Raw genomic sequence first — 24285 nt, forward strand, 5'->3', positions numbered from 1 at the left:
CATCAACTATCAAGTAAAAACGAAGTATTAAAAAGTTAAAAAGTCAAGTTATTTACGGATGCCCTCATATAATAAGAAAGTCGTCCTTTTTTTTTCTAGAAAGAATCGATTGGTTACAATTTTCCTGAGTTTCTAAAGTTCTAAAGCGAGGCTAAGGGCATTAGTAAACAATTGGATGGCAATGAAAAAATACATTAAGTAATAAATATATGAAAATAAATAAATAAAGGAGCCGAATATGTGGGATGAGATACTATAATTTTAATTTAGAATTGAGCCCTACAAATAAAGATCGATGCCATTTAAGTCTGAACTTCCGCCGTAAACTTCTGCTCGAAACCTCAGGTTTAGCATCCATTCAAAAATTGTTTTTCATCTCAAGTTGCTGCAGGCAATTACATAATACTTTCGTTTCTCCAATTTTTCGCGCTTGCTCGTTTCTTTCGAACTCGGTTGCAGTTTGAAAGTGCCAATCTTTCAATTTTAAGAAATATTCCCAGCCGTAAGAAACACTGAGATGCGTTACGAAGCCACTATGTGTTGAAAATTGTAGAGGACAAGCTACATAACTATGAATGAAGAAAAGTTGAATATTGAGAAACTTAAATTTACAGATAAGAGGCAGACAGCCGGTCATAAAGCGTGTTGGACTTTTTTAAAAATTACCTAAAATCTTACTCTGAACATATATCTAAGACCAGCTTGGACTTTCAAAGTTTAAGAAAACATGGAAAGAGCAAATAGAAAAAGTCAGAAGCTGGAATCAAGTCAAGAGCTAAAAAAAAAAAAAAACGTTCAGGAGTCCAAACTACTATCAGAGGTAAAGATTCCAGAATTGCATATGTATAAATGAAGAAATGTTCAATGCTGATATGCTTAAATTTACTGAAAAGATTCAAACGCCAGGTCATGAAGCCGTATTACACTAGGCTGAAATTTACTTAAAATCTTGATCTGAACCTAGGACACAATTCATTAGCAATCAGCTAAGACAATCCAGGTAATCCAGATTTGAGATAATTTGAGAAAAACTGGAGAGAAAATAAGGAAAAAATGGGCAGAAACTAGAAACCAAGTCGAGAGCAGAAAAACTTTTAAAAGATCAGAAGATGTTATTCGTTTCACTTACTAGTGTGAAAGAATTTCATATGAGAGCTTTCTTCCAATCAACTAAATCGTATATTTAATTGAAATGGGTGAACAAAGTTTAATTATTCAGTTATGTTACACTGTAAAAACGATTCAGAAACGTTCCTGGAAAATAATAGGCAGCTGATGTGCCCAATTTCAACCAGTAACATTTCTTACAAAAACCAGGAACGTTTTCCGATACAAGTGAGTAACCTTCCTGAAATGCTGGGAAATATCCCCTGTTAAAGCCAGTCGTGAACCTTCTACAAAAATTAAATAGGTTTAATGTATTTGATTAGAACCTTCCTGGTTTACCAAGAAAGGTCCAGAAGCATTACCGCGACCGTGGTCAAAGCTGCGCGAATAATTGCAAGCAAGAACCACCCATATTTCATGCCTGCAATTCCTGCAGCTATCCAGTGACTTATTTGCTCCCATTGGGAGTTCAGTCAATCTGGACGGGCCGTGATCAAATTGAAGCCGATACACCTTATAAACATGCTCAGTCATTCTTTAAACTGGTAGCAAAAATATCTTTCACACCAGTGAAATGTCTGCATTCGAGCATCTTTTAGCAATTCAGGAAACTTTTTTGCGAATATACTTGATTTTGCGGGGAAATAGGTGAAAACCTATGAAATCCCGAAACGTTCCACGGAGATAACCAGTAACGTTTCGGAATTTTTTTACAGTGTAGGCTTGTTAGCAGTGTCCGATAGAGATATCGAAGGGACCAAGGCCAATCGCTTTTCGGGGATCCCTTGTCAACAAAACTTACAATTTTAGCCCTTTGAGGACCCTAAACAGTGGAGACCCTACACCATGGCCTAATTGTCCTATTCAGTAATCGGCCCAAAATCGAATTCTTTAATGGTAATTTGAAAGATCCCTGCTTTTACAAGCATTCCACTCTACTTTACCCTAATTGTTTATTTCTATCTCAAGTCAATTAACAGAATAAAAGAAGTTTAACGTATTTAAAATCAAATTACCTTTAGATCCCGGTGGTCCTCCTTCTTTAGCCATTTCGCTGTACATCTGTAAAGTTTTTCGCTTCTTTTCATCTGCTTCTTTCAGACGATTTCGAATAGCTGCTTCTCGTTCATCTTCCCTTCGGCGTCGGTCTTTTTCTCTTTGTGCTATTTGACAATTTCAGAATTATGAGTATCAAAATAGCAGATCAACTACAGTTGAATTCAAAAATTTGAGGGGAAATGTTCAAATAATACTGCGCAATGAATCAAAAGTCAAAATAACCTGAGTTTTCCTCCGTTTTGAGGGTTTATAAGAGTAATAATTGTAACAGTAATAAAGCAAGGAAAGATCTAAATACAAAACACATTTTAAAACAGCACAAATTACCTTTAATTTCAAATTGAACTTTCCTTAGCCTATCTCGAATTCGTTTCCGTTCGTCCACATCTTCTGTTTCATCCAGCTGTAAAATAAAGTTATTGCAATGACATTCAACTTTTAAAAATACATAAATAAAAAGTTTTAAACGCTTTAAGCTCAAATAATAAGTCGTTCTATATTAAGGAGCAGTAAATTTTAAATGCATTGCACTGATATATGATAGATTGACTCTACAACGCTGAAAAGTGTGGTCAATGTGAAAGCGTCTCTCCACGAATCTTGAAGGCGTTTAGCACTTAAACATGCAGCTGCCCTGCGATTGTCTAATAGGAATGTGAGAAAAATTCTTGCACAATGGTCTTCACAACGTGAATATTCTTTCTAGCCGAACAAGATTATGTCGGTGTAACTGAGGAAGAAATTATTACCGAGTAATAATCAAAAAACCACCATTGTGAATCTACTCTTCCACTACAGCATGACGTAGGGTAACGACTAGGGTGGGTCGATTTTGACTTTTTTTTTGAAATCGAAAACGCCTGTGGTGAGAAAAGTTGTGTATTGGCATCAAATGCTCGCATAAAATTTTTTTTGGAAATCAAAATATATTTAGATTCCCCGCCAGCCCCTTAAAGTTTGGCCAAATATGTAAAAATTGACATTTTTAAATTTTTTTTAAAAAAATCTTATGTATAATATTTTTAATCGCCTGTTGTGGGAAAAGTTGTGTATTGACATCTAATGCTCATATAAATTTTTTTGTTGGTAATCAAAATATATTTAGATCCCTCACCAGTCCCTTGAAATTTCACCAAATATGGAAAAATTGACATTTATTAGTTATTTTTTAAATTTCTCATGTTTGATTTTTTTAATCACCCGTAATGAAAATGATTGCTTAGTAAGATTCTTCACTCATAAGTAATAATAATAATAATAATATTCAAGCTCCGCTCAACCGGTGAAATTTGAAATATTTTCATAATTTTTAAAATCTTTACGTTTTAAGGCAAAAATTTTATCCAACACTTTTTTTAAAAAAATTTAAGCATTTTTATACTTTATTTTTCTATAATAACACTATAGAATTCTTTAGGATTAAAACATAGGTATAAAAGATTAAAGTACCAGAAGTCCGTCATTGCAGTTTTACAGCAGCTCTTCGCTCATTTTCCCGAAGTATTATGGAAAAATGACTAAGAATTCACCCCAGAGTTTTTTGTAATAAAGAATTTTTACCCTTATACATTGCTTTGTTGTCAAATTTTGGCATTAATTTCCGGGAAGCCAATGTTGTATGTATAAAGCCATCATGGCGTGTTGCTCCACAAACAGATAAAGATGCTTCTGTCACCAACCTAACTGCTCTTTCTATACTGTTTGTGTATGACATGGTGAATTCCACAACTCACTTTCAATAACGTCACCCGTTTCAGCTACTTTCTCAAGTTCCGCATTGGGTATATGTTTGGTGAGTCGAGGGTCTGTAAGGACACAATTTTGCCAATTTATCAATTCTGTATAGTCTTTTTCTTGAAAATTTAGAGGTGGAATGACAAAATTACGAACAGTTTCATTAGTAAGAGTTTGGACCTTCAGGAGTGTTCTGTAGCCTAATTTCAATACTGAGGATCGCGTGCCGTTGATCATGGCTATCAGCAGGTTTTCTGGATGACCAAAAAAAACCATTTCTTTATATATCAGGGTCAACTACTGATTTCAGATCATCGCTAGATATCTTGAGTAGTGGATAACTTCCCAAAGATGCTGTGCACCGGCTGTGCATGAAGGCTCAGTTTTAATCAAAAAACAAACTTTTTGTATACACTTTTATAATGTATTCTATAATAGTTCCTATTTCCAGCGATGACTCTTTTGTACCAACATACAAACGAAGTACTCTGTTTGCTGTTGTAAGCCACCTAGCATGAGATAGCTTTCCTGGTGATTTGGTGGACAGTGATGTTGAACCATTTCCTGAACATATTGTAACGGATTCGGTGCGACTTCCACTTTCTTGAAATGAAGACACAGTTCTTGATAAAAACACAGGAGCTTTATTTACACTATGTACAGGAGAAATCGTTAACAACTGCTAAATTATTCATCAGCAATTAAGCAATTATCACACAACACCGTAAACTCAACGTTTACACACGTATTTACTTCCAAATACGAAAACAACACAGCGAAATGCCTCGCAATAAACAGAGCTAATACACACTCTCAGTACGAAACTTTTTATCCATCGCTAACGGCTTATATACACACCGAAAAGAAATCTCTCAAATATTCCACACGCTTCTGGAAAATAGTAGACCGTTATCAAATTTTATCAATGAACAAAAAGGAAATAGGGGGGTCGTATACTTTAGCCATATGAAAAGGGGTTGTATATTCATTACGGGAAACTATTTACAGGTTACGTTACTACAATAATTACTATTTACAGGATTTGTAACATTGCCCCCTTCCTAAGGACTGCACGTCCCGGGCAGTACAATCCCCAGAAAGGGTGCCAAACTTCTATCACAAGTTTACAAATATACACATTAATTAATAACTAACAGATACAGAAAACACAATAATAACAAGAAATATTACTAAACATTAAAAGCAAAAATTATCTACAACTTTTATGTTATCAACCATGGTTGCTTACGTAATACTCATGAACTATGGCCATAGTATGGGGCTAACCGATCATAATGTACAACCCTAGGTTTTACATTAGGTGATTTTTGGATCCTCACTACGACGTCATTTAGTCGGTTAAGGACTTTCCCAGACAGCACGAAAAGTCCTTCGGACGTCCATTTTATGTCCTGAACGTCCAAATCTAGTCCGTTGTAAAAAATCGACGAAATTTGGCGATCCTTAGATACGTCTCGCAGGACGTCCCAAGGACAAACTTTTTTTTAGGTCTAAGGATGACCTAAAGTGATCCTTATCTTTTCAGGACGTACCACGGACTTTTTTTTTAGATATCCTTGGGACTTATCTCTAAGGATATCCCGAGTCTCAACAAAATCAATCATTTTTAGGACATTCATCTCAAGTTGAACGAGAAATTTTATTTTATTAGTTTTCTCACTGAAATTTTCTAAAAATCCTAATGAACTATGATCTACAAAACTTAAACGAGTTACGAAAATAACATTTAAGTTAATTAAGCGTAAAAAATTATTATTTTTTTTAGTTTATTATTTTTATATATTTTATTATTATTATTTATTTATTTATTTATTATTATTATTTTTTTTTTTTTTTTTTTGAGGGAAAAAAGTTTTTTGAAAAGGTACAGTTTTTTTAAATCACAATTAATTATGAAATAGGAAGCTCAAATTAGCGAAAGAACTCATTTTAAAAAATCAAATCAATACAAAACACGCTTGTTTATCCATGATACTTTTTCAAATATAGGTTAAAGCGCGGTGGGAAATTCGATGACATGAGGACATCCTCGGGAGCATCACACAAGGTAGTTCCAGGGATTAACTTTAGTCCTTTCAGGACGTACGAAGGATTTTCTTTTTTGACATCCTGCGGTCTTTGCCTTCGGATGTCCTGCGTATGAGAAAAATCAGTCGTTCGTAGGACTTTCTTGTCAAACTTCGAAAATTCTTATTTTTCGCATTTTGAGTGAAAGTAAATGTTATATGCTGCGTATAAAAAAAGTATTAATGATCTCAGAAATTTGTTGACTTCTAATATACTTTATTCAAAGGGGAAAAGTCAGTACTTTTACATTTACATATTAGTTTTAATTTTACTTCTTTGTTGTCAAAAAATGAAGTCATATAAGTATTTCACTTCTCAAAACATATTAATCGAAAGAAAAAATGAAAATTTTTACAGTAAAAAATGTGGAAATGTAAAAATGCAAATTTTTATGTGGAAAGGTAATAAAATGGACATAACACTTTTAAATCGGTTTATGATACTCAAAAATCCTGCATTTTGGCGATAGTAAAACAAAATATTGCCAAAAACGTTATTTTTTTCTCTAAAATTTAAAACATCAAAATTTGAACTGGATTTTGTTATAAATTTATTACATTAAACTTGATATTATTATACAATAATATTCCTCTAATGCATTTTTTTTTCAAGTAATGGTTATTTATGGCAGTTTTTCTTTTTATTTTTGGTAATTAATTTTTAAAAAAGTAAAATGTAATTTTATTCGCGCTTTTTTACCTTTATACATCACAAATTCAAATTGTAGTTAGAAATTATTATAAAAACGAACAGAACCCCCAAACTTTTTTTTTCCTTCAAAGTGTTACATTTCAGGGTTTTAAAAAGAGTTTTCTGTTTTAAGCTTAAACATTTGAATTTACCATTTTTAAATCATTCACTGAATTCTTTTTCATTTTTTTACAAAAAAAAAGCAATTTTTTCAAGGTTAAAAAAAAATTCTTCCAACTTTGTTTCTTCTAAAATTCTTCAATCAAATGCATTTTATATCTCTTTGAGAACGAAATGTAAAAATTTAAATTGCTGTTCTAATTATAATAATTGCAAACAGAACGGATGAACCCTCAACTTTCTTTAGCGAAATTGTAAACAATGGACAGACTTCAGGGCAAAAATGTCAGGCTTGTGTCATAATTTTAAACCAAATTATACATTTGAATTTACTATCATTATTTTTAAATCTATCACTGATGTGAAATTTTTTTTATTGTTTTGAACATATTTCCTGATTATTTCCAAAAAAAAATTTTTTTTTGGATTTTCATTTTTTTCCCGCAAAATAAATAATTTAGAAAAAAAAAAAGAAAAGAAAAAACTCACGAAGCTTTCATTTTTTCAAATTCTTCATCTCCGTACGCGAGATTTTGTAAGCTCTTAAAAAATCGCGCACACCTACTCGGGGTTTGAACCTACACCCACAGGATTACTAGGCTGAAACGTTACGGAGTACTCCAGTCTTGCTCGACAGTATGTAGTAACTTAAAATAATAAATGGCGTTTAACATAGAAGGTTTCTGAAAGTTCTTTTGGGAATTTCGTTCTAATTTTGATCGTAAAAATAAAATTTATGGCGTACAATGTTTTAAATCACGCACACTTTCAGTATTTCTTTTTTAAGTTAGCGCGAAAGGTGGCGTTTGCTCATCGGTGAATTTTGCTGTTCAACACTCATATCTGATGCGCTTAATTCCATTCAATGGGGATCCAAAATTGCTTCTGAGTTTTACTTTAAATTAATATTGTTTTGCTGATATATAGCTTTAGTTGGTTTTTCAATTATGTACAATGATCAAAGTTTCAATATTGCAGTTTTGTAGGCTTAAGTTAGTTGGAATTTGAAATAAAAGTTGCTAAAGATCCCAAATTTAATCCAATATCGACTATCCGACCACAGGACTTAAAAAACGAAGCAATAAGCGATTAATTGTGCATTCGATCAGCAAATTGCATTTTTTTCATCGTTTTGACACTTATTACACTTTTTCTGGCTTCTGTTATTCTGTACTTTGCACGTGCGAACTTCAATGGCGGCCAGGAAACCCCGAGAAGAAAGCTGGAAAAGGTAGAGATTTTTAAAAATACAAGTAGTGTGATAAATTATTCCCAACAGATTTTAAATTTGCCCTTAGGGAGAAAAGAGACTTGAATTCTTACTGAGAAATCTGAAAATTCAGCTACAATATTATTTTTTTTCAAGATTTTTTTCCGTGAAAAACACATTTATAATTTATGTTGGGGGGGGGGGAGGAATCGATAAAACTGAAAATTTAAAGAGAATGACCAGATTTTGAAAACAACTGTCATTTAGGGACTTGAAAGTAAGAAAAACGGGACTATTGGGCTTAATTGGCGCGGAACAAGCATGTGTAATATAATCAGGCTTTCTTAAAATTATCTCTTACTAAAATCATTTTTATTGAATAAATTTTGAACTTATAATTACTCAAGTTATTAAGAACACCCGGAGATAACGAGCAAGTTGACTCGGAGCTTTGGCTCTGTTTTTTTTTCAAATCATAAGCTAATTCATAAAGAAAAATAGGCGAGATACAAATGCGCTGCATTATACTAATTTCATACATTTTAAATACATATTTTCTTTTTGAAGGTGCAGCGCACAGAACAGTCATCAGTTTACAATAGTTGCATAAAAGATAATTCTTGTAGACTTAAATGAAATCCTCCCCAAAAAAAAAAAATATATATATATATATATATATATATATATATATATATATATATATATATATATATATATATATATATATATATATATATATATATATATATATATATTAATTTGAATTTTTGGCATCTTGAATTCAAATTATGTTTTTCGCAATCACGAGTGTGTGTGTATGAATGCGCGTGTGTGTTTGGGTAGGCGCATGTGTGTGGGTGCGTGTGTGTATGTATGCATGTGTGTGCGTGTTGTGTTTGCAGTGCTGTGTGTGTACGCGCGTGTGTGCAGGTGTTCGTGTGTGTGTGTATGTAGGCATATGTGTTTGTGTGCAGGCATGAGTGTGTATGTATATGTGTGTGCGTAGGAGTGTGTGTTTGTGTCTGTGCGCAGGCATGAGTGTGTGTATATGTGTGTAGGTGTGTGTGTGTGGTCAAGAAAAAAAAAGCGCTTCTAATTATAAACTCGGTAGTATTTTAAAATTAGGGGACTTTTAATATGCCAAAGTACTGAGACTATTTTTGAGAATATGAGGTCAAAAACCTCTATACAGGTTGTCCTCAAAATTCGAGAACATGTGGTCGATTAGCAATACAAATCCATAGCCAATAATGGTGCCCCCCCCCCCCCCTTCGAGTAAAGGCGCACCCTTTAAAAATCACGATGACCCCCTTAAAAAAGAAAAAAAATACCCCTCAAAACACCCCCTCCCCTCCCAATTTTAATGGCGAAGTCTGCGCCATGACCCCCTCCCTTCCCCCCTAGGTGGGCACACCTGCCACAAGACTGGGTTATATATGCATAGCTAAGCTATAAGGACTCTTTGGATCTATAATTACTTACTATTTTTTAATAACATATCGAAAGAAAAAAAAAGGGGGGGGGAATGAAAACATATTTGTTGAAGAAATTCCTTTTGTGTCAAATTTTTGTCAATGTCCAAAAATTAGTACATAAGCAATCCTTGCTCATATTATATGTATACAGTGAAACTCCGATTTTATGTTCTCTGGATCCACGTTTTCCTCGCATTAAAATCGGGTCCCATTATCGGGCCATGTATTTCCCGTATTTTGCGTTTTTTTTAACCCAGTCTCTTAAGAAACGTAAAATTCGGGTTTCACTGTGTTATTATAAACTGTATGACATATTTCAGAATTGTTATAAAGATTACTGAATATTGTTCTTAGTCATTTTAGAATTTAGTCAAAAACCAACAGGGGTGCCCAACCCCCTAAGGGCACAGGTGCACCTCCCTCTATATCGTGGAGACCCCCTCCGAAAGCAGAGGCCCCCAAAATGAGAAAAATACCCCTCAAAACACCCCCTCTAAAAATTTGAATGGTGCAGTCTGCGCCTTACCTCCCCTAGGTGGGCATCCCTGAAAACCAATAAAAAATTGTAACTGCAAAGGTATAAGAAATGATCGCTTATTTTTATTACGAATCATTTTTAAAGAACGAAAATGTTTAAGAAAAATAATGTAGTTTGACTTTACAACAGTAAAAAGTAATAAAATCAAAATCGTTAAAGGGAAACCAGAAATTGTCCCAATTGAGTCCCCAAAAATATTTATAAGAATCCCCATATCGTTCCTGGATTTTAGGACACATCTGAAAACTGGCGTTCAGAAATACGATCACCTTACCTAACAAGGGGAAAAATGAATCGAATTTGATTTGTATTTGAAAAATGAAGCATTCGAATGAATCTAGAAAAGAAAGTAACACGAGGCAATTGAAAAAAAAAACTAGAGGCATTTCACCATTATCTTTTTCCCTCTCTCTGATTGTCTGCAGTTAACTGCCACCGTGATGCTTTGTTTACGCTCGAGAGTGAAATGAGTTCTTGCAGCACGTGGCCGGCTGTGCCGCTTGAATTACCTTATTTAGGATGTAGGTAAGTTTAATTACTTTTATTTTATTTATAAATATTGCTAAAGTTTAACTTTTACTAAAAGGAAGAAAATTAGTTAAATTTTCATAATTTTCGCAATGATTAAAAAAAAAAAACTTAAGTCTCTCATAACACATGCGCTACTGAATTTCATTTCAACCTGATTTTTCTGTGTACACTGAAAGATTGTTTTATTTATTATGTCTTGGATGGTATGAAAAGAATCAAAAGAGATTTTAATTCTGAGGGAAAATTATTAATTGGTTTAATACTTTTACCAATCAGAAATTATACTGTTCCACTATATTCGCTTGTAATCTTTTTAACTAGAGTATTACATTTAAGTACCATAATGTGCATGTCATGTGACATGCACATTGTTAACGTATCAAAATATTTGTATCAGGCATTGTATTTCTATCATATTACGAATATTTAATTAAATGCAATAGCAGGGGGGGGGGGTCTTAAAAATTCCTATGTGTGAGCAATTTTTTTTTACTCAAGTTTATTTTTAGAGTTATGTTTGAATTTCCTTGAATGTTATGTAGTACATATTTCATTTAAATTTTCTCAGATTATGTAAGTAGTATATCTTTTAATTATGTAAAACAAATCTATCGGTAAGATACATGTTTATCTACTATATGGTTTCTTTCTGAATATTATGATCTGCATTAAACTTGTTATTTTTTATTAATATTTCAAGGTTCTGTCATTATTTTCAACTTCAAATAAATTTTGTGTTGCATCATTAGGGGCTAATTAATTACTGCCTGTAAATTCTATTTAAATGCAAGCTTGGATTTTAAGAGAACTTGAATTGTGGTTGATTTACTAAATATTTAAAACTCGGTTATATTTTTAACATAAATTGCAATATTGTAAGCTTTTTTATTTTTTCATGATATTTTTTTTAAATGTTTCTTTTCAGAAACATATTGCTTGAAGTGCCATCCATATTTTCATGAAAATAATTGATAATTTCTAATAATTAGATGCTGAATGGTAGCTTAAAAAATGTTGAAATTTTCAGATAGTTTTCTCCTACTGTTCCTGTAATTAAAAATTTTCCAAGTTATACTTGTTTTTTTGAGCAATCACGATTGCTTATTGCTTTTATTTGACTGTTTTTGGCGTGCTATCATTTTTCCCACCGGCGCGGCGCCACCCTCTGGCAGCACCACCCGTCGCGTCGACCGGCCTCACGATGCTGCTCCTCTAGCGAAAACCGTCTCCAGGTTGCGTCCATATCCTACACACACACACACATACATACACGCACCAACACACACAAACACCACCATACACACACATACACAAACTCATACACACACGCATGCATACAGATACCTACACACACGCATACATACATACATACACCCCCCCACACACACACATGCCTACACACACACATACACATACCCCTACACACAAACACATATCCCCCCCATACACGAATACATACACACACTCGTGATTGCGAAAAACATAATTTGAATTCAAGATATCAAAATTCAAATTAATTTTATTTTTATTTTTTTTGTTTATATTATTTTTTTTTTAATTTGTAACTTAAAAGAATATTTAGACTTTCCTTAAATTATCTCTTGTTAAAATCATTTTTGCTTAAAAAAATTTGAATAACTCAAGTTATGAAGAACACCTGGTGTTAAGGAACTAACTTGCTCTTAATGTAACCAGGTTAAACTATTTTAAACTATTTTTTAGTCTTAGTATCAATATCAAAATTAATTATTTTGCCTTGTGAAATATCTAATACTTTTTTAATCACAAATTAATTCATTTCAATTTGCTTTTTCTATGTGTTGAATGGCTCAAGAGACTGATCATGCTGCATAGCATAAGATGCCCTAAAAGAAGTTGAACACCTAAGACAACGTCTATCAGGTAAGTTTAAAATGTTATATGTTTATCAATGCCTTAATTTGATATTATTTCAGTATTAACTTTTTCCAATATTTTTTATATACTTTTTTTTAAGGCTGTTGTTAGTTGTATTTTTCCCATGCAAGCAGAACCTAATAATTACGATAAACCAGTGGTGCCCAACCGTTTCGTACCCAAAGGCTGCACCTCCTTTTAAAATGCTTTCCGTTCTCTCATAAAAACACGTATGAAAATTTTGAGTATTTAAAATTTTTCCTATTAACATAAAAAATAATATAGGAAATTATATGGAAATTAAAAAACTCATAGTGGGAGATGCTCTATGCTCCTTTTATTTATTGCACTGTTTTTCAGGAATCAATTTCTGAATATTTAACTCCAAACTTTATATTGTCATGAATTTGCTTTCATATTGTTGCTTTTAATCTAAACAACAGGCCACATGTATCAACTTCTGTGGCCGTAGGCTGGGTACCACTGCTATAAACTAAAGAAATAGTCATACCTTACTGCTTCAAGTTCTAGGCTTCACTCTATCGCATTTTTTAAAAAAATATGTTCATTATTTTTTTCTAATGGGCTCGTGTTGATTCTTCTGAGGGGCTACAGTTAAGTTTTAGTGAGGTGATAAAAACGGCTGAAGAGAGTGTCAAGCACCATGATGTCGTGAATTTCTATTGACTCTTGACTGTTAAAATACTTATTAAGCTGTGCATATCATGGACGCCCATATGAAAAATTTTGAGAGTGGCAATATTTCCCCCATGGTTTAGCAAGATATTTTCCCCATGAAAACTGATTTCAGATTAGAGTTATTAAAATTTGACATTTTTAATAAGTTATTCATTAATGGCTGGATCAGAATTCTTTTATATATTTTTTCAAAAGAAAAAGTACTAAAAACAGAAGGAAGCTCTAATTTCAAGGGGGGTAAGTGGGGGCTTGAGCCCCCACTTACCCTATATGGGCTCCCATGGTGCAATCACTGACAGTCAAACTAAGCAGAAAAAGCTAAGGAAAATATAAAACTACACAAATTGGAATGGCCCGGCCGAGGTTTTAAAAATATATTATACTGCTTGACATTGAAAATGCAACAGCAAGAAGGAATGTTCAGAAATTTATGTAAATTTTAGGTTAGACGTATATCACTGAGTTATGTAAATGATGTGAGATGCGCAGCTCTCTGATGCACGTGAAGTAAGATATAAGGGCAGGAACTTGCAGAATGGGCAATATTCGTGTGGTTATTTCTGACTGCAGTATTATCGAAAAAATTTTGTTTTTGTCTTGGAGGAAACATGTAACACGAGAGAATGCCAGGCCGCCATCAACGAAGGCACTTCAAGGAGATAGACGATTTTGCGAGGGGTAAGGTGATCGGACTGAGAAGGGGAGGTTGGTCCGAACGTCAAATCGCAGCTGATACCAACATGGATGCAAGCATGGTGCATCGGCCGTGCCGAAGATGGTTGAAACAACGAAACGTGGCAAGATTGAGGGGTGCCAATAGTGACGTCAGATCGCGTGGATCGATGCATCCACCGACAAGCTGTAGCAGACCCACAAGTCACTTGTTCCTCAATTCTGCAGCAGGTGCAAGATACCCTGAATGTTTCGTGCCAACCAGAACAATTTCCCGTCGTTTGGTCGCATGTGGTCTGCAATCAGTGTCCGCTAAGAAGACTGCCATTGACCCCACAACATAGACAGCAACGTTTAGTATGGTGCCGGACTAGAGCGACGTGGATGACAGAATGGCGAAATGTCATGTTCTTAGATGAATTCCGCTTCCATTTATCCAGTAACAGATCTAATCTAGTAGTAACTGGAACCTCCCACCGCACAACAACGTGGCATAATGGTTTGGGGCGAAATTGTGTACAATTCCATATCACCTCTAGTTCGTATTCAGGGCACTATGATGGTCCAACGATACTTGGATAAAGTGCTGCGGCCTGTGGCAATCCCTTACTTTTAAGGGCTACCTAATGCAATATTTCAGCAGAATAACGCCCGACTACATAGTGCTCCCATCTACCAACATGCTCTAAGAAACACACAAATGCTTCTCTAGCCACCATACTCTCCTGACCTGTCACCAATCGAACATGTGTAGGATGTGATTGAACGCCGTTTGCAGACTCTGTCCCTGCCTCGTTCAGAAGACGAACTTTGGCAAATGGTTGAAAGGGAATGGAGAGCCATCCCTCTGGACACCCTTATTGACTCTATGTGTAGACGTGTTTCTTCGTGTATCGCTGTCCCGGGTGGTCCTACATCCTACTGAGCCGACGTTGTTCTCGCTCTGTATTCTATCATTTTGAAATTAAGATAATTTATTATTCCTTGCTGTCTCCGTCTTTTTTTCAAACTTCATCACTTTCTGACCACTCCTTCTTGGTGTTGCATTTCATTTTTACTTGTTTGGTGGAACTTCAGGGACCTGGCAGAGGTTACAATGTATTTAATTAACCAAAACATTTTTTAACAAACATTAGATGTCAATACACAACTTTTCCCACCACAAGCAATTTTTAAGATATTGCATAATAGTTTTTGCATATTTGGGGAACTTTCAAGGTACTGGCGTGGGATCTAAATATATTTTGATTTCCAAAAAAAAAAAAAAATTACACCAGTATTTGATGCAAGTACACAACTTTCCCCCACCACAGGCGTTTTTGATTTTGAAAAAAGTTAAAATCGACCCACCCTAGTATATAGGGTTTTTTTTTTCCTTTTAGTATGGAACACTTATGTGAAAAAATAAGGTGAAGTTTCTTGTTAGTAAGATCATGCTATTTCTGAAATACATTTACACTAAAAAGAATAAAATAATAGAATTCTTTAAAAAAAATACTAAGCACTTTTCATAATGCACTCAAAAGGGCAAAATAACTTTTCTGGGCCAGAAAGGACAATTTAAGTATTCCTGTAATTTTCAAGTATTCCAAGAAAAACACTTTAAAGAAAAGTGTGGTGCATGTCATACAGAGAATGTCTTATCATTATCTAACTTTCAATCATAAATTTAAATTTCGAAACATGCATATTTTTCTTAATAGGAAAGATTGGTTTAAAATGACTTGAGCCGCACTTTTCTTCATTTGGGTTTATTTTCTTAGAATAATTGCAAAATACAAGAATAATAAAATTGCCCTTTCTGACCAAGAAAAGTTATTTTGTCTTTTTGAGTGCATTATGAAAAGTGCTTAGTATTTTTTAAAAAATTCTATTATTTCTAAATACAATATTTTTATGTTTATCTCTTTTTACTTTCAAGTTAGGTAACTTTTGAAATCAACAATAATTTCCTGCCTGTCATGATTTATAAAGAAAAGTTATTATCATAGTAACTTTTTACTACAGTGAAGCACTGTTTATACATATCTTTTTTATACATTTTTGAAATTGGTCCCTGCAAAGTCGAATACACATTAGCCTATACCTGTTATACGTTTTTTTTTCATTTGTACACTTTTTTCATACAGTCCCTTCAAAAAAGTATAAGCAGTGCTTGACTGTATTTACATGCTGGTTATCAGAAATCAAGGACACGTTCTACTAGATAAAATTTAATTTTGATATGGAGAATTTAATAAATATATTTTTCGAAATTTAGCAGTTATTTTCCCCTTATTTGAATCGCAATATATATATTGAAGTTTTTTTTCTTTAGTTATTGTGTTTGAATTTTCCTTAGAAAACATAGAAAAAAACTGATAATCATTTTAATCATCTCTGCTATCCAAATTTGAGTAGAATTTTGTGTCATAAAAATATAGATTGCATCTAAATCTACTTTTGTAGATTCTAGAATTTTGTATCTTAACCCTTTTTGTTTATTTCCCTGTGTTTGTAACCTTTGAACCATATTCCCAGTTACTGTATTATTTTCCATTTCATATTAATTTCTTGTATAACAATACTTATTATTGAAAAGCTGTTATTTCAGTATTTTTTTTTTCTTTAACAATATTTAAATTTGGTGCTATTATCTTAATCTAAAAACCTGTCTTGCATAGTATAGACAAACGTATGAACGGCGTTCGCAGAAAATGTTTGGCTCTGCAGAATTTTTTTACAAATTGCTAGCAATCAATACATATATATATATATTTTAAGGGATTTTTTTTTAAAAAATCCTAGTTTATTTCTGAAAGTCTATTTCCAAAATCCTTTTAAAGTTCATGTGTGAAAAAAATAATGGTTTTGGCAGTTTTCTTCAGTTGGTGAAAAATAAGCAAACTTTATTATTGCAAAAAAAAAAAAAAAATAAATAAATAAATAAAATAAATAAATAAAATAAAATAAAGATTTAAAGCTTGCCTTTTTTTTTTTTTGGCCTCTTTAATTATTTGAATATAGATTTAATTCTTTATTCAAGGACATGGGACGCCATATGCAAAATTGTAAGAGGGGGGGGGGGCTTAGATATTTTCTGCATGGTTTAGCAGGATATTTTCCCCATAGACTCTGATTTCAGTACATAATAGAGTTATAAAAGTTTGACATTTTTGATAAATTATTCATCAATGGCTGGAAAAGAAATGTTATTATATTTTTGCAAAGAAAAAGTACTAAAAGCAAGGAAGTTCTAATCTCTGGGGGGGGGGGGCTTCTGCCTCCCTTGCCCCCTTATATGGGCGCCTTTGTTCAAGGGTGAGTAAGGCAAAATAATTATTTGCAGAAAATTTTTCAGTTAGAATTTGTGTTCAAATAAAGCTTTCCATTTTATCTAAGTCTGCTAAAAACCTTGTGTATCTCAAAAGTGAGTCTATGAAACATCAACATAATGGTAATACAATTATTGTTGTATTTTCTGCACAATAATGTAGCACAGCAGGCCCTGCATATTGAATTACGAAGCCAGTATAAAGTGCCTTCACGAAGTACTTCATAGTTGTCTTTCGAGTGTGAGAAAACTGGGGCAATTATCACACTAAAATAGTCTGTTCAGTTATCGCAAAACATCTAATCTCTGTTCTCAATGAATGGCTTGGCACCTTGAAGTCCTGCGCACCTATACCGTTTGCACAGTTCATGAGTATTGGATATCAGGGTGTTCCCCCTGATAAATTAAATTTCAGGGATAACCTTTCTCATGCAGCAGCTGATGCAGTGCTGGACTTGGTCATCTCTGTCTAGAATCTTTTTGGATAATATTTTACTGTTGAAAAATCAAAATACTGAAACACTTAATTTCTCATTTAAATTTAGCAGTTATAGAAGTAGAATTTTGAAATAAAATTTATGAAACCGAAGTCTTCATCCCAAGTTTTCAATAATTGTGTAATAATACTATGGGCGCTGACTAAGTTTTTGAAATATTTTTTGCAAATGCAAAAATTTATTGCCTTTTTAAGATAGACAAATGTTGTTCAGGATGTAATACATGTTAATAATAAACAAGTTCTCAAAGAAAAAAAAAAACTTGAAAAAAAGAAAGTTCCAAAAAGTTTATTTTATTTTCCCTCTCCACCCCTTTATATTTTATCAAGGCATTCAAATAATTAGTTGTTTACATATATTTCTTTTATCTATCCAGGATTGGTGAAAGGCGCAGAAAAGTTAAGTGATGCAACTTCCAGATCTTCATGAATATGATCAAATTTTTCTATTGTAATATATGTTTTAGTAATAAATTTTTTCTCTCATAAATTGGTGTGTTTACTTTGTTTCTTTTTCCTATGTGTTTAACATGTTTCATTTAAGCTTGCAAATTAAAATCCATGTGCGTATAAGAATGCAAAACTTGAAACAAAAGCTTTAAATAGGAATCATGTTTATATAATATATTCAAATATTATTTTTTTTATATTTTGCCAGCTTAATGCAGCGTGAAAATCAATTCATAATTGATAGTTTGTTGTATAATAAAAAAAAAAATCTTCAGATGTTTTCAGAACAAAGAAGAAAAAGAAATCAATGCAAATTATTAACTTGAATTGATGTACCATTGTCAAATCCTGATATTGAGGATGAATAATAATTAATTAGTAAATAAGTTAGTATTTGATAAATTAGTTTTTGTGATAATAAATAATTGGGATTTGTTTATTAAGCTTCAACATAATTGATGAGAATACGTGAAGTTTGGAAGTAGAAAATAGCTAGCAGTTATTATTTAAACTATATTTTTATGTAAACCATTTTATTTTTAAAAATTGCTGTATGCAGCAATAACAGTCATTATTGATAGTGTATACTAAAAATGGTATCATATATGATATTACTTTCAGGTACTTCCAAAAGGAGCAAAAAATCTGTATATTTTAACTTATTGAACTTTGTAAAGAAATAAAAATTAAGAGAAAATTAGAAAACTAATCAAACAATATAAAATACACACACACAAAAAAAGGTAAGTAATTGTTTTACATGTAAGCTTTTTTTACAGGGATTGCTACTTACTAAGCTTCAAGGTAATGATCTAAAAATACAATGAAGAATGATTTTAGAATAATAGATTTAATTCAAAAAGATTAAATAAATTGCTTTAAGTGTGATTGCAAAAGATTTGAAAATATTAGAACTGCATGAAGACTGCTGCATCTTAAAGTGCAGCTTAAATTGAATGCATGCTTGAAAGTCATACACTTAGCGGGATGGCAGAACCAGAATTGGTTCAAAATAACAAAAAAAAAAAAAATTTCTTTTTAAATTTTCGATTTTTCCTTTCAAATTAAAGTTTCAAAAAAAAAAAAAAAAACTTTTGGTATGTTTTTTTTTTTTTTTTTTTCAAATGAGAATGATTTAAAAATATGATGTTAGAGCAATTTCAAACAAGAATGTTTTACTGTTCAATAAATTATAATCTGGTATATATTCAACAAAAATTAAGAAAATCTTGCTCATTTAAAGTTTTTATATATATAGTACGTGAACATCCTGAAAAAGGTCAATATATGAACGGCTATAGTTCGTAGGACATCTTTCGGACATTTGATTTAGCCCATTTAACGTCCTGAAGAAGGCCAATATATGAACGGCTATAGTTCGTAGGACATCTTTCGGACATTTGATTTAGCCCATTTAACGTCCTGAAGAAGGCCAATATATGAACGGCTATAGTTCGTAGGACATCTTTCGGACATTTGAATTAGTCCGATTAACGTCCAGAGGATCGACCACAAAAGGCATGGTCCCAGACATCGCCGAAAAATGATCGACTGACATCATTTGGACAACCTGGGGATAATGTTTTTTTTACGTCCTGAGGATCACGAAATGCTTAAGTCCTCGGGACCAGGCCGGACATCATAGGGACGAACTGGGGAAGAACACTTCGCGGACATTGAACGGTCCCTCGGATGTCCCTCGATGAGAACGGGATGAAATTCAAACGTCCGGAGGATAACCTAATGTTTTGAGTTAGTCCTGAAATGATGTCAGTAGGACGTCCAAAGGACAAAGTTGTGCTGTCTGGGTTGTAGGGTCCATCCCAATGCGACTGCAATTTGGGTGACAGACCTTTCCGTCGGATGGGATTCCATAACCAAACCTTGTCGCCTTCGTTGAATTCATGTCCAGTAGACCTTGTGTCGTATCGGGTCTTCATCTTCTCCGCCGCGATGTTGATTCGCTCTCGTGCGAAGTTATGAACGTCTTCCAACCGGGCCTGGAGATCCTGGATGTATTCCTCAGGCGATGCAGGCGCATCCGGAGGACGACCGAAGACGAGATCATAAGGTGGCCGAAGCTCTCGTCCGAAGAGCATCTGAGATGAGGCATATCCGGTGGTCTCGTGGACAGCACTGCGGTAAGCCAGCAGGAACAAAGGTAGCTTCTTGTCCCAATCCTGTTGATTTCTGGATACCATAAGCGAGAGATTATTCAGGATTGTGCGGTTAAATCTCTCCACCATGCCGTCCGATTGTGGGTGTAGTGGTGTTGTCCTAGTTTTCTCAATTCCGAGAATTTGACATAGGTCTTTAAACACAGCAGAGATGAAATTCCTCCCTTGATCGGAATGAATCTGCAAAGGTGCTCCGTATCTCGAGATCCAATGTTGGACTAGAGTCTCTGCTACGGTGGTAGCCTCTTGATTTGGAATGGGATATGCTTCCGACCATTTGGTGAAGTAGTCGATGGAAACAAGAATGTATTTGTTCATATCAGCAGTTCTTGGTAGAGGACCCAGGATGTCGATCCCAATTCGTTCGAAAGGAGCTCCAACGTTGTACAGATGTAGCTTCCCTCTGCTTCTCTTCTTCGGTCCTTTACGAGCAGCACAGGCGTCACAAGAATGGCACCACTTCTCCACGTCATCCTTCGCCTTGCTCCAGAAGAAGTGCTCCCGAACTTTATTGAGGGTTTTCAAGACACCAAAATGTCCTCCAGTCGCACTACTATGTATTTCTTTCAGAACATCTGAAATCCTTGATCGGGGAAGTAGTAACTGCCACCTAGATGTTTTGCCGTCATCAGATTCCCATTTTCGGTACAGTACGCCGTTCCGTAAATGGAGTGAGTTCCATAAAGCCCAGTATCTTTTTGTTGCTGGACTGAAGATGGAAACGTCCTGCCAGCTAGGGCGTCGACTGTCACTTTCCATGAACTCCAAAATTGGTTTTATGTCGGGGTCTTCAAGTTGATCTTTTCGAACTTGGTCATCACTCCATGGATCAGGTTCTGATGATGTTGGAGTCACTGTCACCTGATAGGCAGTAGGGCTAGTCGTTCCATACTGTTTCTCGATTCGGGAACAATAATTGCAGTTCTCAGGACAGGGTCTCCTTGATAAAGCGTCTGCATTACCGTGAGACAACCCTTTTCGGTGCTTGATCTCCATGTCATATTCCTGGAGCCGCTGTATCCACCTGGCTATCTGGCCTTCTGGATTCTTGAAGTTCAAAAGCCAAGTTAACGAGGCATGATCTGTCCGAAGCAGAAATTTTCGGCCGTAGAGGTAATGATGGAAGTGTTCTACAGCTTTCACTATGGCCAGTAACTCCTTTCTGGTGACGCAGTAATTTCGCTCCGACTTTGATAAGCATTTGCTCCAGTAAGCGATGACATGTTCATTTCCGTCAATTTCATGGGATAAAACAGCTCCGATGCCCTCGTTGCTCGCATCAGTGTCCAGGATGAAGGATTTTTCAGGCTGAGGATAGGCGAGGATAGGCGTTGATGTTAAAGCCTCCTTCAGTCGTAGAAATGCATCTTCGCATTCCTTGGACCATTCAAACTTTTGCTTGCTCTCCGTCAGCTTATGCAAAGGTCGTGCAATGTTGGAAAAACCTTTTACAAACTTCTTGTAGTACGTGCAGAGCCCCAGGAAACTTCGCAGCTGATGGATGTTTTCGGGACGACTCCAACTCTTGACCGCAGATACCTTTTCTGGATCGGTTTGTACACCTTCAGAAGAGATGATGTGACCAAGGTAGTTCACTTCCCGGCGGAACAAATTACATTTGGACGGGCTTAACTTCAGATTGGCTTCCTTAAGCTTTTGCAGCACCTTCCTAAGATTTGCCAGATGTTCTTCGAAACTGCGTCCCACGATGATGATATCGTCTAAGTAGACCAGACAGGATTCGTAGGAAAGTCCTCTTAACACTGTCTCCATAAGACGCTCGAATGTAGCTGGTGCATTGCAGAGGCCGAAGGGCATCACTTTAAACTGCCATAAGCCTTGTCCAGTTGTAAACGCTGTCTTCTCTCGGTCATCAGGGTGTATCTCAACCTGCCAGTAGCCGCTCTTCAAGTCCAGGGTCGAAAACCACTTGTGTCCGGAAAGAGTGTCCAAGGTGTCGTCAATCCGTGGAAGAGGGTAACTGTCTTTCTTGGTGATTTCATTCAGCCGCCGGTAATCGACATAAAATCTGGTGGAGCCATCTTTCTTTCGGACCAAGACGATGAGAGAGGCCCAAGGACTGGACGAGTGTTCGATGATATCATTCTCCTGCATCTCTTTCAGGAGGGTCTCAACCTCTTCCTTCTTGGCGAACGGTAGTCGTCTTGGATGCTGTTTAATAGGGGGGTGTTCTCCAGTGTAGATCCTATGCTGCGTTAAATTCGTCCGGCCCACATCCTCCGATGTAGATGAAAACAGATGCTTGAAGTCATCCACCAATTGTTCCGCAGCAGTTCTTTGATCTTTCGATAAAGGTGCACTCCCAATTAACTTCGATGTCAAGGAATCAGAAGACACAGTCTCGGGGGAATTGATTCTTCTAATGATGCAGTTTACTGGAGTACAAGTTGCCAACACTTCACCTTTCCGGATATTCCTTGGCCTTTCACTCACGTTGGCGACTCTCACAGGAATTACATCCTTAGAAAGGTCCACAAGCGTAGATGCTACCAGCACTCCTTTTAGGTTATTGTTTAGGTTAGGGTATTCAATGAGGCCGAATCTAAAGCTGTTGTTTTCTTCAATGGAGCCAGGTATCAATGATTCTGACCTTGAGGGAATCGATAAATCTGTTTGGGCTATTATTTGATGAGCGGATTTTACATCATTTTCAACGTCGAAGATGGCTATGTCTTCTCTCATCGAATGCAGTTCATTAGTCTTGAAGTCAAGGGTGAAGTCGTATTTCTTTAAAAAGTCCAATCCGAGAATGAAGGGGTCCGTGATATCAGCAACGAATGCCGTATGATGGTAGGTGGCATTCCCAAACACTATTTCCAAGTCCACTTTACCCTCAATCTCAATTTTGTCACCTGTCACAGTCTGGAGACTTATGCGTGGCGATGTCCACAACAGTTTCAATCCAAATTCACGAGCCACATCTGTCCAAACGATTGTCACATTGGCTCCAGTGTCGACAATCAGTTTGCAAGGATTCCCATTTACATGTGCGTAAATGAAAAGTCCATTACTGCCGCTACTAGAAGAGGAAATCTGCTGAGCTCTGGTGGTGGTAATTTCCTTCCCTCGCGTAGCTTGGCGAGCCGGACAACTCCTTCGCAGGTGCCCTTCATTACCGCATTTCCAGCACTTCTGCTCTTGTTTCTTTTGGGCTGTTATGCTGTTCAGATGTCTTGCCAAGTCACCGAGTTGTCTCTCAAGTTCAGCGAGATGGGACGACCTGGAATCAGACTCTTCAGCTTCCAGAGTTCGGATGGGATGGCGACCCACACGGGTTGCTTGCTGGGCGGCCTCCAACTTCATCGCATACACAACAGCAGAACTCAGGTCTTTGACATCCGCCATCCGTAGAGCTTTCTGGATTTCCGGATCTCGAACCCCGTTGATGTAGTAGTTGAGTGCCAGGTTGTCTCGAACATCCGCAGGACAGTCGCAAAAAGCAAGATGAGACAGTCTCTCGACGTCCGCCGCTAGCTTTTGCAGAGTTTCCCCGATTTTCTGCAAACGGGACTTCAACTGGAGTTGGCTGAAATCTTTCTGGCACTTCTCACCGAAGCGAAGCTCCAACGCAGATGTGAGGGCGGCGAAATCCAGGAGCTGGCTGTCCGGAAGGGTCTGAAGAATGTCCGCTGCGTCACCTCTCAGGGATGCTGCAAGATGGCAGGCCTTGGTAGCAGAGTCCCATCCGTTCGCTTCCGCCACTATCATGAATTGGGTCTTGTACACCTGCCACGAACTTTTCCCATCAAATGTGGCCAGTTTAATGGACGGTCGAGCAACAGATGTGGGAGCGCAAAACTGTACAGAGCTGCTTTCCGCGGTCGCCAATCTCCTTTCCATGTCTTTAATTATTTCTTCCTTAAATGAAGTAAATTTCTTGTCTTCTTCTTCCAACTTATTTTCCACATTGGCGATACGCTCTTCCACAGTATCAAATTTTTCTTCCAGAGCATCAACTTTATCTCCCATGGCGGTTAGTTGATTCTCCATCATGGTTTTCATCGACGTT

The 24285-nt window shown here is 35.6% G+C and overlaps 1 protein-coding gene across 1 annotated transcript in view; it reads right to left on the reverse strand.

The window, feature by feature from the left end:
- LOC129224870 (uncharacterized) overlaps nt 1–24285 on the reverse strand; it is a 57763-nt gene that overhangs the window by 12262 nt on the left and 21216 nt on the right. Inside the window, exons 3-4 of the mRNA XM_054859417.1 lie at nt 2494–2569; nt 2124–2270 (exon numbers count right to left, since the gene is read on the reverse strand). Of these exons, the coding sequence (XP_054715392.1) occupies nt 2124–2270; nt 2494–2569 (223 nt within the window). The remainder of the gene's footprint in view (nt 1–2123; nt 2271–2493; nt 2570–24285) is intronic.

This window comes from Uloborus diversus, chromosome 6 (assembly GCF_026930045.1).
Source record: "Uloborus diversus isolate 005 chromosome 6, Udiv.v.3.1, whole genome shotgun sequence".
Taxonomy (NCBI): Eukaryota; Metazoa; Arthropoda; class Arachnida; order Araneae; family Uloboridae; genus Uloborus; species Uloborus diversus.